General features: G+C 40.6%; 1 protein-coding gene across 12 annotated transcripts in view; it reads left to right on the forward strand.

The window, feature by feature from the left end:
- ABI1 (abl interactor 1) overlaps window positions 1-13014 on the forward strand; it is a 78675-nt gene that overhangs the window by 18696 nt on the left and 46965 nt on the right. For all 12 annotated transcript variants that reach the window (XM_014882188.2, XM_014882185.2, XM_014882190.2 and 9 more), the window contains exon 2: window positions 4704-4871. In XM_014882188.2, the coding sequence (XP_014737674.1) occupies window positions 4704-4871 (168 nt within the window). The remainder of the gene's footprint in view (window positions 1-4703; window positions 4872-13014) is intronic.

The raw sequence follows: 13014 nt of genomic DNA on the forward strand, positions 1-13014 counted from the left end.
CGTAAATTATGTTTAGCTCCTGAGCCAAAAGTCAAATCTAGTGTATATGGCATATTTTAACCTTTTAAAAACACATTGCTACTGCTTGGATATGGAATACTTGGTCTAAGAACGTATCTTGTGAATAGTTTAGAGATTTCCAAGCTTTTTGCAATTAGCAGTGAGCAGTAAAATAAGCCCTCAAGACCAGCTTCGGTTTGTTAAAAACTTTATCAGATCAGTGATGCAGCAACTTCAGACTAATATATCTGAAGTTGCACGTAATGTTACAAGCCCTTGCTTTAGGGAGGTTTGCTCCTCTTTTCTGAGTGAGGAAACCACTTTTCAGAAATCCATTCCTTCCACTTCGGAGTGAAAAAAATTTTGACTGGATGATTTGATATGGATCTCTGAGATAAAATGGCAAGACCTTAATGAAGAAAACAGGACTTGGAAACCTCGACTGTAGTGCTTGTGTTATCAGAAAGCATGCATTCTTTAAATATCCAAGATTGATATATGATGAGATGAACAAAAGAGAATACTAATGTATGTGTTTATGACTTTGCATAGTTGCATTCTGTGCTACACGATTGAGATTGCTGAATTCCTGTGGCAACTGATTGTGGTAGTCCTAATTTTATCTTTAATCAACTAATGATAGGTGGAATTCTTTTTCAAAAAGACCAAAGGGTAGAAGTGAACGATTTTCTTGTGTTTACTTGTGAAGCAAACACAAATGTACTGCAGTGTTGCATTTTAAAGGTGCATGAGCAGTGACAGCAAAGGCAAGTAGAACTGAGTGTAAAGCTGTTCCTGTAGCTTGATTGCTGAGAGTGATCAAGCACCTTAACAGCCATGGGGGACTCAATACTTAAGAGCTCTTATGATTATTGGGCTGCTTTAGGGCAGGTCTCTGTTAGTAGTTTATCCTGGATGAATTTTTCTGTGCTTGAATTTGCACATATTCCAACAGCTTGAAGATAAAAAATGTGGAGCAACACATGTCACATACTAAGGAGGTGTTTTGATTTGTTTTTGCTAGGCCAGCCAGCTTTGGTGTGATCTGATAAGCTACTTTCTGACCTTTGTCAAATGGAACCAGTTGTTCTGGTGGGGAATTTATCTTACGGGGGTTTCAAGCACAGTGAATGGAACTGAAATTGAAAGAGGGAGAAGAGAGGTTGGACAACAGGTAGTGAGGGTATGGACTGGTGTGTTTGCAGTGGAAGGTTTGACTTCTGAAGATGATTTGCAGTGTGAGCTGGTGAGATTTGTGGAGGGAGCCTGTACATGCAGTTGTGTGCTGTATGAACTGGCACATTGTGGGAATTAGTTGAGAGAGAGATGGGAGGGCAGATGACTTGAACAGTGCACACACAACGTTGTGGGGATGTGCTTGCATGGGTGGCAGTTTGGAGGGGGGAAGATGTGACTTGTAAAGATCAGCTGTAGAGTGATGGACAGTTTCCTCATTATTTGACCTTGACATGTCACTGAACCGAAGACTCAGTAATTAAGCTTCTACTCTGTTTTTGTTGTGTCAATTGCTTGGGTGCAGAACTAGTTTTGAATTTACAGTAGTATTTATGTAAACTTTTCAAGGAAGCTTTACAATACGTGTTTGACAAAAATACATGGTATGCAGTGTGGACTGCCATGCAGTTTTAATGTCTCTTTATGTACCCCATTAAATTATATGAGAGGGTTTTTTTTAAATCTCTTAGTATTAAATCTAGTTATCTTATTAAATCTAGTGAAAGCAGTTTCAAACAGCAATTTTATCATAGTCACATGACTGTTAAAGGTGAGCTGGGGATACAGGTGGGAAACTCCAAAAGCTATGATGTTCTGTAAAGAATATCCACTTTGCTACTGAAGGAGATCAAATTTTTGTTTATATCAAGGACAACTGGAGAAAAACAGTTTCTTTGAAGCTTTTAATAGATCACAGAGTAATTCTGAACCATTAGGAAAGAAGTCAGGTGACAGTCTTTGTATTGTGTTGTCTTAAGCACTAGTTAACTACTCAATTTTATGTGTTACATTGAATGTAAACACGTGCACTGTGTTCTCTTTTTAAGCAAAAACTGAAAGCAGACTAGATGTGAAAGTAACAGTTGAAGAACATTGGAACTCTTGGCTCCCTCCTGTTTCTGTGACACAGTTCTTGGCTTCTCCCTCTACCCTCCCGCCTTTGCTGTCTGTGAAGCTTTTAGCTTATATCTTGTGGATGCCAGCAGTTCTCATTAAAATAATGCAAAGACTGTATATCAAGTTAGTTCTAATCTAAATAGTTAATCTGCAAACTGAAGTTGCCTGAATTATCTGCAAATCTTGAAAATGTTCTTAATCTAGTTCTTACAGGACATAAAATGCATTCCACATCTCAACTATGTTCATTTAATCCTGCTGCCAGAGTAGTAATTTGAGCAAATAACTAAAACGTTTGGCTCGTAGACAAATGAGAGCAAGACGTTTAATCAACGAATCATTACACATGAAAAGAAACTTGTTATACACTGAAGTTTTCTCATTTGACAACACTCAGTAATGGAGTGCTGTGACTTTGTCACCTCTTGGTGTTTAGCCTAACAGTATTTAATTAAAACTTTGTAATAAGAAAACTGCTTGAGTAAAGGCTGCAGATCTCCACTTGAGTTTATATGAAGTTACACTAATGTTGACTGCTGCTTTATTGGCTGTGTCTAGTTCATTAAACCTTTTATTTCAGACACCACTGATCTCCTACCTGCATTTTTACTATTTTCCACAGTGATGGAAGTTCAAGTATGAATTATCAGTTGTTTCCTTTGGGCTGTAGTTCAGTAGGACAGTGTTTTTAAAGTCACTGCCAGTGGTGATTTGAAGTTTAAAATACCTCTTTGGAAAGCCAGAGTGCTTTCAGAAATTTGTTTCTTGAACTTTTAGTAGTCGTTTTGCAGGTTATGTTTTCTGAAGAAGCAAAGTGACTTTTCCTATTTTTTTTCTGACAGCTAGAAATGTCAGTCCTTTTTTTAGATGAAAGTTAGCTTTGTTTGCATTTGGAAATACTAAAAAATGGAATTTTACATAGTCTGTCCTTAGTACATGCAATAGCTGTTCTGCCTTTTGGCAGCAGATTACGTTGAATCATTCTTGCTGCTTCACATTTTAGAAGGCGTCTGTATATGAATTCCGTTTGAAGGATGGCATTAACCAAGTGTCACTAATAAGTGTCAAACATTGCTAGGAATGTTAGTCATGAATATGAGCAAAATTTCTGGACTGGGGGAACTCATCAGTGTTTAAAATATACATAAGCAAAATGTAGCATAGCATAACATGTTGCAGTATTTAGGTCATGATGCAACTTCTATAATGTATATGAACACTTTGCCTTCTGATTTTCTCCTTAAAAATAGGAGATGGGATTTAAAAATGAATGTGTGTATGGAAAGTGGAATGCATAGGGCTCAGTTGAATGTTAATGGAATGTCTTTGTTTCCTTGCTTTGTGCTCAATATTGTAACTCTTGCATACAATGTGTGTAAAGTGTTATTCAAAGAAATCAACAATAAAAATAGAAGTCTAATTGGAAGGGTCTATTAATATGGACCTTTTCTGTTGGTTTCTGAGGTCCACTGTTCCACAAGTACATAAAACTGGGAAGAAATAGTAGTGCTGAATCAATTGTGCACTGCAAACTCTTCCTCATGCAATGCATCTCTATTGCAAGTGGAAGAAAAATTCTGGATAGCTACAGTTTGCAAGTTGGGTAACAGATGAAGTACATGGCCTCCACTGCCAGTTCCTAAGGTGTGATACAGGGAGTGCTTCAAAAGGGGTTCTGTCTGTGTGTTTTCGTGGTAGAGGTGGTGTTGGTGTCTCCCATCCTGCCAGAGAGGAGGGACTTACATGGGCCATGCAACTCAAGTCAATGTAAACAGTTCCTGATCTTGGACAGTAACCTGCCCTCTGACTAGGTAGCCACACCTCGGGACAGATCGAGGACTTTACCTTAGCAAGGTGTGATTTCAGTGGGAAAGTTACCTTTTCCCTATATTTTTACCCTTCAGGGGAAAGCATAGATTCCTTTCAGATACCTCAAAATACGTGTGCCTTCTCAGTCAATGATGAACTTTCTCAGCTGTCAAGGAAAGTTTATTAAGGTTTTGTGTGAGGAGGGATAATTTCACAAGTACTCCTGTATGCAGGAGGCCTCTGTGCATGCCATCCTGATGCTCTACTCGCCCTTCTCCTGGTCTGTGGGAGCTTTAGCCAGCATAGCTGGAGGGTGGGCTTTGTAGATGACGTGGAATGGCAGACACCCAACTGTGGGAAAATATTTTTCTGTCTTAATTAGCCCAGGCTGCATGACCTCGTAAGAAATGGCAAAAGGAGCATTTCAGTGGTCATGGGAATTTGGAGGCTTTTTGAGAAATGAGGGATTGGGCAGCCTTTAGAAACTCAACTCCAGCAAATCACGCTAGTGTTGTTTTTCCTACTGAATGAATTGTTTCTTGGCATCTAAATTTATTATCGTTAGATATTTTCCAAATACTTTATCTCCTCTATATGATTGAGATTTTTTAAAAATCTCATGCAGATCAAGTAGTTTGGCTGCTCAATCAGACCTTCTTGATTACAGATTCTTCCATATACAGGTTGTATTTTTTGTTCCTGTCCTTTTTCCCCATCCCCTTCCTGGCCTAAAGCAGATGTCTTGTTGTTTTGCCTTACAGGCTCCAGATAAAAGGAAAGCATTAGAAGAGACCAAAGCCTACACAACTCAGTCTCTAGCCAGTGTTGCTTATCAGATCAATGCACTGGCCAACAATGTATTACAACTGCTGGACATCCAAGCGTCCCAGCTACGGAGGATGGAGTCCTCCATCAACCATATCTCCCAGGTAATCTCTTCTTTTTTTTACTGGAGAACTGACAGTGTTGGAGGAGGCATGATCATGTCTCTTATTGAGTTGGTTAGTTCATGTTGACTTCTTTACTGTGATGGAAAACAGTGATGCTTTTTTCTTTCTAATATTTATGAAACATGCTTTGTGATTAAGGTCATAATAAGGACCAAAATAAAACAGTTCCTGTATCAAGAATGCTGGAAATATATTTAAAGCAGGAATTAATTATTAAGATTTCAAGATCTGAAGCTGCACTTGAGGGGAGGGGTTGAGAGAAGGATTCTGTTTCTGAAGGAAGTCCAGTTATAAGTGCCATATGGGAGGTGGTATTTTATTTAACACATGCAGTGAGTTAATTTGTTTTCGTAGCCTTGCAGGATATAATTTCATGTGCTGCGTGCAAGGGGAGAGGGGTTCACATGCTGCCACTACCTGCTCAAGCCAAACTCCTTCCCAGCCAAGGCAGTTAAATGAGTGAGCTGAGCTGACTTGTACTGTGACTGCAGTATTATTGGAGTTTCTGCAGCGAGGACATGGAAATAGATGACAGGAAAGAAGAGGCTTATCCCTCTCTGTGGCAGCCTGTATTTCCCTGGCTGAAGCTTCACTGTGGCTGCCTGCTTCTGTGGTGGGGGGGGAAGCATTGCTGCTGCTGCCTGCCTTGTACCTGATCATTGGCCTGATTTTATGCTAACTCAGCCAAAAATGTCTGCTGTGTTTAATCTGGGAGTGGCTTGCTGCATAACCAGATGTGTGCCATGTTAGTGCCAATGAAGGTAGGGACGGGACTCAATTATTTCATCCTTACATTGCTGTTCTGAAATGAGCTTGAGGGAGTTGTTAACAGCCCAGTATCCACTCTGTGCTCTTACTGAAGTTGAATAAGAATTTCAGTAAGGGCTTTGTCCTATGTCTCTTTGAGATGTTTCATAAACAAATGGCACAGGATGCAACCTAAAATGTTCTTCAGTGCAGCCAGTGAGTTAAAAACATCAGTTGGTCAACCAGGATCCTGTTGGTGGTACACCTTAGAGCAAATATAAGAAAATGCTTCTCAGCGTCTCTGCTGTGTCCCTCCCCAACCCTGCTAGCCTCTCTTACTGTTTTTTTAGAGTTGTGATTTCTAAACATCTTTCTGTGAAATGACAGCACAGTGGTTTTATCAAAAGCATGTCAGCAGGGAGAAGATTCCAGTGCATATGGAAGGGCCCTCCTAATAACAAACCTATCAAAAAGGCACATGAGGTTAACATGTGCTGAGAACTAAACAATGCTAGGAGCATTGTGTGAAGTATTTAAAAAGTACCTGCCGCTGAAACAGGAAAGTAGGAGGAAATGAAATTGCTGTAGATAAGTTTTTTTTGTTCTGTTAAGTATTCAGAGATGCTGGGATTATGACTGCCTCTTAAGAAATTACTGAATAAAGAACTGAATCAACAGACTTTCCCAAGCATTGGATGCCCTCTTATACTGAGCATATATTTTCTTAAGTGTTTTGAGAGCTGCAATGTGTGTGAAGCGATTATTGTTAAATTCACATTGGCCCACTAATATGAGTAACCATGGAAAAAACAAAATGTTTGATGCTAGCATAAAAGGTGTTAACCCACTGTACTATTTGCTGCTTGGATTGAAGGCACTGTGCTGAAAGCTCTTGAGTCACCTGATACATGAACTGTTTGCTAAAGGCTGTGAACAATCAGTGCTTTGTAAAGCTTTTGAGGAGTGTTTAGCAAGGTCACTTGCTTGTAGTTTCTGTCCTGGTTGGTCTTGCCTGAAACTAATCCTTGCTTATAAGTGAACCTCTGCAGACTAATTTTGTAGAATTAAACTGGATACAGATAATGCACACATACCAGCTCAGCTATTTGTTTTGAAGTGTTTCTGCTCAAATGTTTCAACTGCCTTTCTTAAATCAGCTGTACAATTGCTGTGATAGACTGTTTTAAAATGCTTTGGCATCTTCAGAATGTGCTTCCCTGTGCCTGTATCAATTGTATTATTGCCTGTATCAGTCAATATTTTCATGTTACTAAAGCATGGGGATTAATAAGTTCTCAGAATGGCGTTCTTTTCCATGAAAGAATTGATTGCCTAGGAATACAGAGCTGAGGCATTACCAGTCAATTACTAGATTCTGGGTTTTGCAAAACAGAGCAGCTATCTGTGAAATAAGGTACAAATTGATAGTTGTTCTAAGGAAGAAAGTCCTGTGGCTCTTCTGAACACAGACCGTTTCTGTTTCCATACTGGTTTTCAGTTCACTATGCACGTTCTTCAGAATGACATTAAGCTAAATCCCTGGATAGCTAAGCCTGATTAGTAGCCACCCTGTATTTTTCCTAGCTTTGTATCTTCTTCACTGGAAAATGCGCTCATGAAAAGTTAGGTGATGGACTAGTGTTCTATTGTTACTGATGCCTAATTTTACAGATGGAAATTGTGCTTGGTTTTATAGGAAAAAAATATTTGGCTTTGGTTTCTGGTTGAGCACAAACACAGAGGCTTCACATGAGTAATTGCAGTTTGGTGAGGGAACACTTTTCTGAGGTGGAGGCAGTGAACAGCTCTGGGAATGGCTTTCACATAGCACCCAGAGCAAAAACCTGCCTAGCTGCATCTGTATTTTCTGTAGTTACAGTTGTCTTTCAGCTGGAATGCCTGGGTCTGGAGTGACCTGCCATGTGATCATTTACTACACCCAGTACAGGGGGCTGTACACATAGAGCTCAGCTCTTTGGTTTAAATCATTCATATTGACTTGGAGCATTGCCAAGCTGACTTAACCTTTCCAAGCTGCTTTGATATGGCAGAGATTTGGTCACCCTTCTGGAGAAGTTTGGAAACCCTTCTGGTATAAGGGATCCTATTTACCCTGTTAGGCAAGAATTGAGGGGAAAATGATAGTAAGTGTATACTTAGCACCAACACAAACATCAAGATTTTACTGATGGCATTAACTTAGCAAATGTGCCAGACACCATCCTACTAGAAGGGCTGAATGCAGGATCCAGCGAACTACAAACCTGTTAGCCTGACCTCGATGCCAGGGTAGGTCATGAAATGCATCATCTGGAGTGCTATCATGTGACACATGAAACCAGGGAATTTGGCCCAGCCAGGATGGGTTTGTGAAGGCAAGTCCTGCTTGACCAACCTGATCCCCTTCCATGATGAGAAGACCCACGAAGTGGATGAGAGAGAAGCTGTGGATGTGTCTACCTGGACATGAGTAAAACCTTTGACACCATTTCCCACGGCATCTCCTGCAGAAACTGGCTGCTATTGGCTTGGATGGGTGTGCCCTTTGCTGGGTAGAAAACTGTCCGGGGAGTGTTGGTGAGTGGAGCTATGTCCAGTCCTGTTTAATAGCTTTATCAATGATCTGGATGAGGGGATCGAGGGCACCCTCAGTCAGTTTGCAGACACAGTGAGTAGGGTAGAAGTGCTGATGTGCTGGAGAGCAGGAAGGCTCTGAACAGGGATCTGGGTAGACTGGATGGATCCAAAGAGGCTCATGGTCTGAGGTTCAACAAGACAAAGTGCCGGGCCCTGCAGCTGGGCTACAACAACCCCATGCAGCATTGTAGGCTTGGAGATGTTTCTGGGAAGCTGCCCAGCAGGAAAGGGTTTGGGGGTGTTGGTCAACAGAAGGTGAACCTGACCCAGCACGTTCCCAGGTGGTCAAGACTACCAGTGCCATCCTGGCCTGTGTCAGAATAATGTGGCCAGCAGGACTAGGGAAGTGATTGTCCCTCTGCACTCAGCACTGTTTCTTGGTTGTACTCAGCTCTTCCTCTCCTCTTCTTGGATATGAGAGTTGACTTAAAACATGTACTTTAAGATAAATTTTTTGCTGCTTCATTTCTACAAAATTCAAGAGAATGAAGATGGGACAGCCAGATTTCTCAGAGGAGAGAGGTTGACAGGGACATCCTTGTTTACTGTGTCAAAACTGAAAAATGTAACAGATCAGCACTCATGTTTATGTCAGAGCTGCAGCACTGGGTGTAGCAACTATTCCTTTTTTTCCCCCTCTACATAAACAGTTTTTAAATAGCTCAGTATTTAAATCCAAGCATGAAGAAAGCAATAGTCTCCTTTTTAAGAAATGATAGTTTTCACCAGGAAACACTGCCCCCCTTAAACATTCAGTGTGAAGATTTTCTTTTGCATCTGAAGCTCTCCTCTAATGCAAAATAGGGACTATTGCAAAATAATGTGTTCTGAAAACATCACTCTCAGAAAAAAAAAAAAGATACATGCACATCTATGGTTACCATTTCAAGTTATAAGCTTTTAGAACTAAAAAAATAATTTAAAAACTCCCCTGAATTAGTTCAGAAGAATCTTTCCTGTTGCCCTCCGTGTCTAATTAATTGCATGTGTAATTCAAGCACCGTATGCAAGCAGAAAGCCAAATGCCTTATGTGGCTACAGCATGGTTGTGTAGGTAAAGTTGGGGCAACAGTGCAGATATGCACATGTCTTCTTGTAGGCTTTCTGAATCCTATAGCTGTAGCCTGTGTTCAATCACACATAGACAATCTCAAACACTAAGGCCTTTCCATTGAGTTAGCTACCAGTCAGGACTGATGTGGATTAGGTTTCAGAGAAGTCCTGCTGGGCATGTTCTGGGGCTGTAAGGGGTGAGCTCCAAAGCAGTAGCAAGTTAGTGTTTGACAGGGAAGAGGAGCAAAAGACCTGTCACATGCTCAGCCTGTTCTCTGGCATTTGAAGGTGCAAAAGGCAGTGCAGGTACAGCAGTGACTCTTTATCATGGAGTTTTTGTGGGAAAGAGCTTTCAGAGTGTGTGTGTACTTTGGATTAATGTGACACTTCATTTAGATATTGTGGTATATGATCACAACACAGTTTTATGTCGAGATTTTCGTGGGGCTGGGTCTTCAAAGAGACAAGAGCAGTTGTTGGTTGCTGTAAAGTTGTTTATTGCGTGAATACATCAGTCTCAAAGGCAAAGAGTTCAGAGTATTAAAGTCCATGTTAAAAGCTTTCTAGCATAGAGTTTGAGCAGAAGCAGCAGCAGCTCCCACACCTTTCTTCTTCTTCCTCTCTCACCTCAGTACAGGGGATTTTATTCATAAATGGTCCAATCAGCTAAAACCACAATTCTAAAACATTCTTGCTACACTTATCAGAGCTCAATTCTGAAGTACAAAAGTAGTATCAGTCCTTACACATAATTTACACATATAGTTCTATCCTGTTTTATCTAAAAATACAAGCAATGTTCTGCTATGTTTTCGTTATGTCTGGAGCTAAGTTACTGAACTTTAAACTAGGCTTTAGGGCTTTTTAGTCCCTCAAGGCACTTAAAGTATATTCCTACTTACTTAAAACTAAAACTTAGTCTTCTACTTCATGTCTGTGTGGCTTAATATATTTTCATTTCTCTGAAGGCTTTAATTCAATCCCTGACTTCTTTTTTCTTTTGGAGGGACTCAGAGAGGCTTTTATTTTATACACTCCAACAGTTTAATTCATGTTTGAAAGCCAAGAAGTAGAAAGAGGGTAGAAAATGTGACAAATCTGCTGATGAATGTGAATGGTCATACGTAGAAACAAGCAATTATGTGAAGTACTTTAGTACACTTATGGATGGGAGCAGAAGACCTTTCCAGATCCTCTTAATCGTGACTGTGCTTCTAAAGTACAGCTGTCCAGGTACTTTTACACTTATGGTGGCTCTTTAAAAAGAAGTAAATTCTTAGACCCATCACCTTTGTTTCTGACCTGAAGAACATACAGGCTAGATGGAAGGACTGTTAATTGGAGAGAAGATTAGCCAGAACTAGCAAATGTTTGACTGCTGCTAAGAAGCAGGGCCAGTACTGGAGCCCACAGTGTTCAGAACATTCCTTGGAGACCGTCTAGAACATAAAGCATATCCTCAACAAATCTGGGACTAACTCTGAATTAGGAAAGATGATTCATACGCTGAATGGCAGACCTTCAGTATGCAGGACTCTTATTGAACCAGCAAAAACCTTGGGAAACTGGGTAAGGTGCAAGGCCCTACACCCTAGGGTAGGGTAGGTAGGGTAGGGCCTGAAGTGCATTTGTATGCACTGGGAGGTGACTGTGTGAATAGCAGTGGGTTGGAAAGGAGCTGGTGTGCTGAGCATGAGCCTGTACCACAAGGCTATCTGAGTAAGTGAAGCAGTGTGATGGGGCTGCCTTGGGAAGATTGTAGCTGACAGATGAAAGGCAATGATGTGATTTCATCTGGAGTGGTAGGTCTGAGTGATTTAGGAAAACTGAACACAGCCCAGCAGAGAGGGATGCAGACATGGTCAGGGGCATGGAGCATGCAGCCGACAAGGAGAGTTTGAAGGAGTTGTGTTAGTTTGGTCTGATTAAGAAAAAGCAAAGCAGTGATGTAACAGTAGCCTAGTAGTACTTAAGTCTGTTTCTGTCTCTGCAGTTAGTCTTTTGCTTCATAGTGACAGTGTAATGTTAAAGAGCTAGCCATAAGCTGAAGCTTGGAAGATTAGTACATGGAGTTGGGAAAATCATTTTTATTTTGGAGTGTGATGCAGCAGCACTGGATCTCTGCCATGACTCTTTTCGGTATTACACTGAAGCAGCTGGATGTATCCTAAAAGCTGATTTTATATCCTTGAAAGGCAAATCATAAGTTATAGGAACTAATTGGTGGGGGGATGGGGACATAATTATGAAGTCAGGGAAACTGCCTGACTGCCATCACGTATCTACAAATCTTGTAAGCTCCACTTCTATCCAAACTTTCCTTTCCACAGATCCAGAAGTGTGTGGAGAGACCAAAAGTATCAGCAGGAACTAGTGCATCATCTAATGTTGTATACATTAGAAAGATAATGTCTTCTGTCTGGTTCTCTTGGACAGCCTGTGCCTGTCAGCAGCCACAAATACTCTAAATATGGCAAGAAACTTGCACCTTTTGTTTAGATTAAGCTTGCCTTGGGTGACGTTCCCTCTCCTAATAAAGTACTGACAGTTATCTCTGTGGCCTTTGCTTCACATCCTGTTCTTCCTGTTCTTTCCCTGAGAGAGGCCAAGGCTCTAAGAAATTGTGCTGTGTTTGCTCTGTTTATCTATCTGCTTATGAAAATTGTTGTCAAATTCGTGCATATCAGCTTCTACATGTTATATATAAATTGCTCAGAAAGTAGTATAATATGTAAGAGTTGCCTTGTCACCCATTCAGCTGAGAAACTCCCTTCATGTCCACAAATTAACGTAGACATGTAGGATGTCTGTAATTCCTGTGCAGTTCAGCTAATGTGATGCAGTCAACAAGAACACCCCAGCACATTACCAACAAACAAATCAAAGCAACCCCCATGATACTTAGTTATGTATGCCTATGAGACAGCAACCACAATGCCAGCCTTTCTGTGATGGGGAAGAGCAGTTGCTTTGAAGAAGAAAGTGAACCAGAAACTTTTGTTTCACACATTTTTTTTGCCCTGTGGAATGCAGGGTTTTGAACATACATTCGGGAAATGGGCAAAGTTGCTTACCTTAATAGCCATTGACTGTCATGAATTCCTTCATATGCTTATCCCCATTCCACTGTCTGCTAGAAGGGCAGTCTCAATGCATAGTTTTCACTGTATTTTAGACCATTAAAACCTTCTTTCTGCTCAATGGTTACTTGGCTGTAAGCTCTCGATACCTCATTAAATACTAAATTGAGGCCTGATGCAGCCTCTTGTTTTCTGTAATTAAAGCAAAAAATCCAGGACTGTGAACATGACCCTGAAAGTCCCCTTGGACAATTTTGTGTAACAAAGGAGTCATCAGTGTTTGTGCAGTCTTCCTAATGAAAACCTCTCATATCTGGAAGATACACCACACAGACGAAATGCGTCACTAACCTGATATAAAGTCACATATTGGACTTTCCAAGGAGTATTTTTTTTTTCTTCAGATGCATCTGATGAGCCTGCTGCCTGAAATTGATTTTCCTTTTATTTCAAGTCTTAGTAAACCAGAAGTCTTCACATATGATTAGTTCCTGATTTACATCAAAATAAAGTTTTATCTCTGTCAGTGTTGCATAAATGCAGTGTATGAGGTGATAAGAACATTGTGCCTAGTAAAACAGCAGGTAGTCAGCTACCAAAGTATT

This window comes from Sturnus vulgaris, chromosome 1 (genome assembly GCF_052056855.1).
Source record: "Sturnus vulgaris isolate bStuVul1 chromosome 1, bStuVul1.hap1, whole genome shotgun sequence".
Taxonomy (NCBI): Eukaryota; Metazoa; Chordata; class Aves; order Passeriformes; family Sturnidae; genus Sturnus; species Sturnus vulgaris.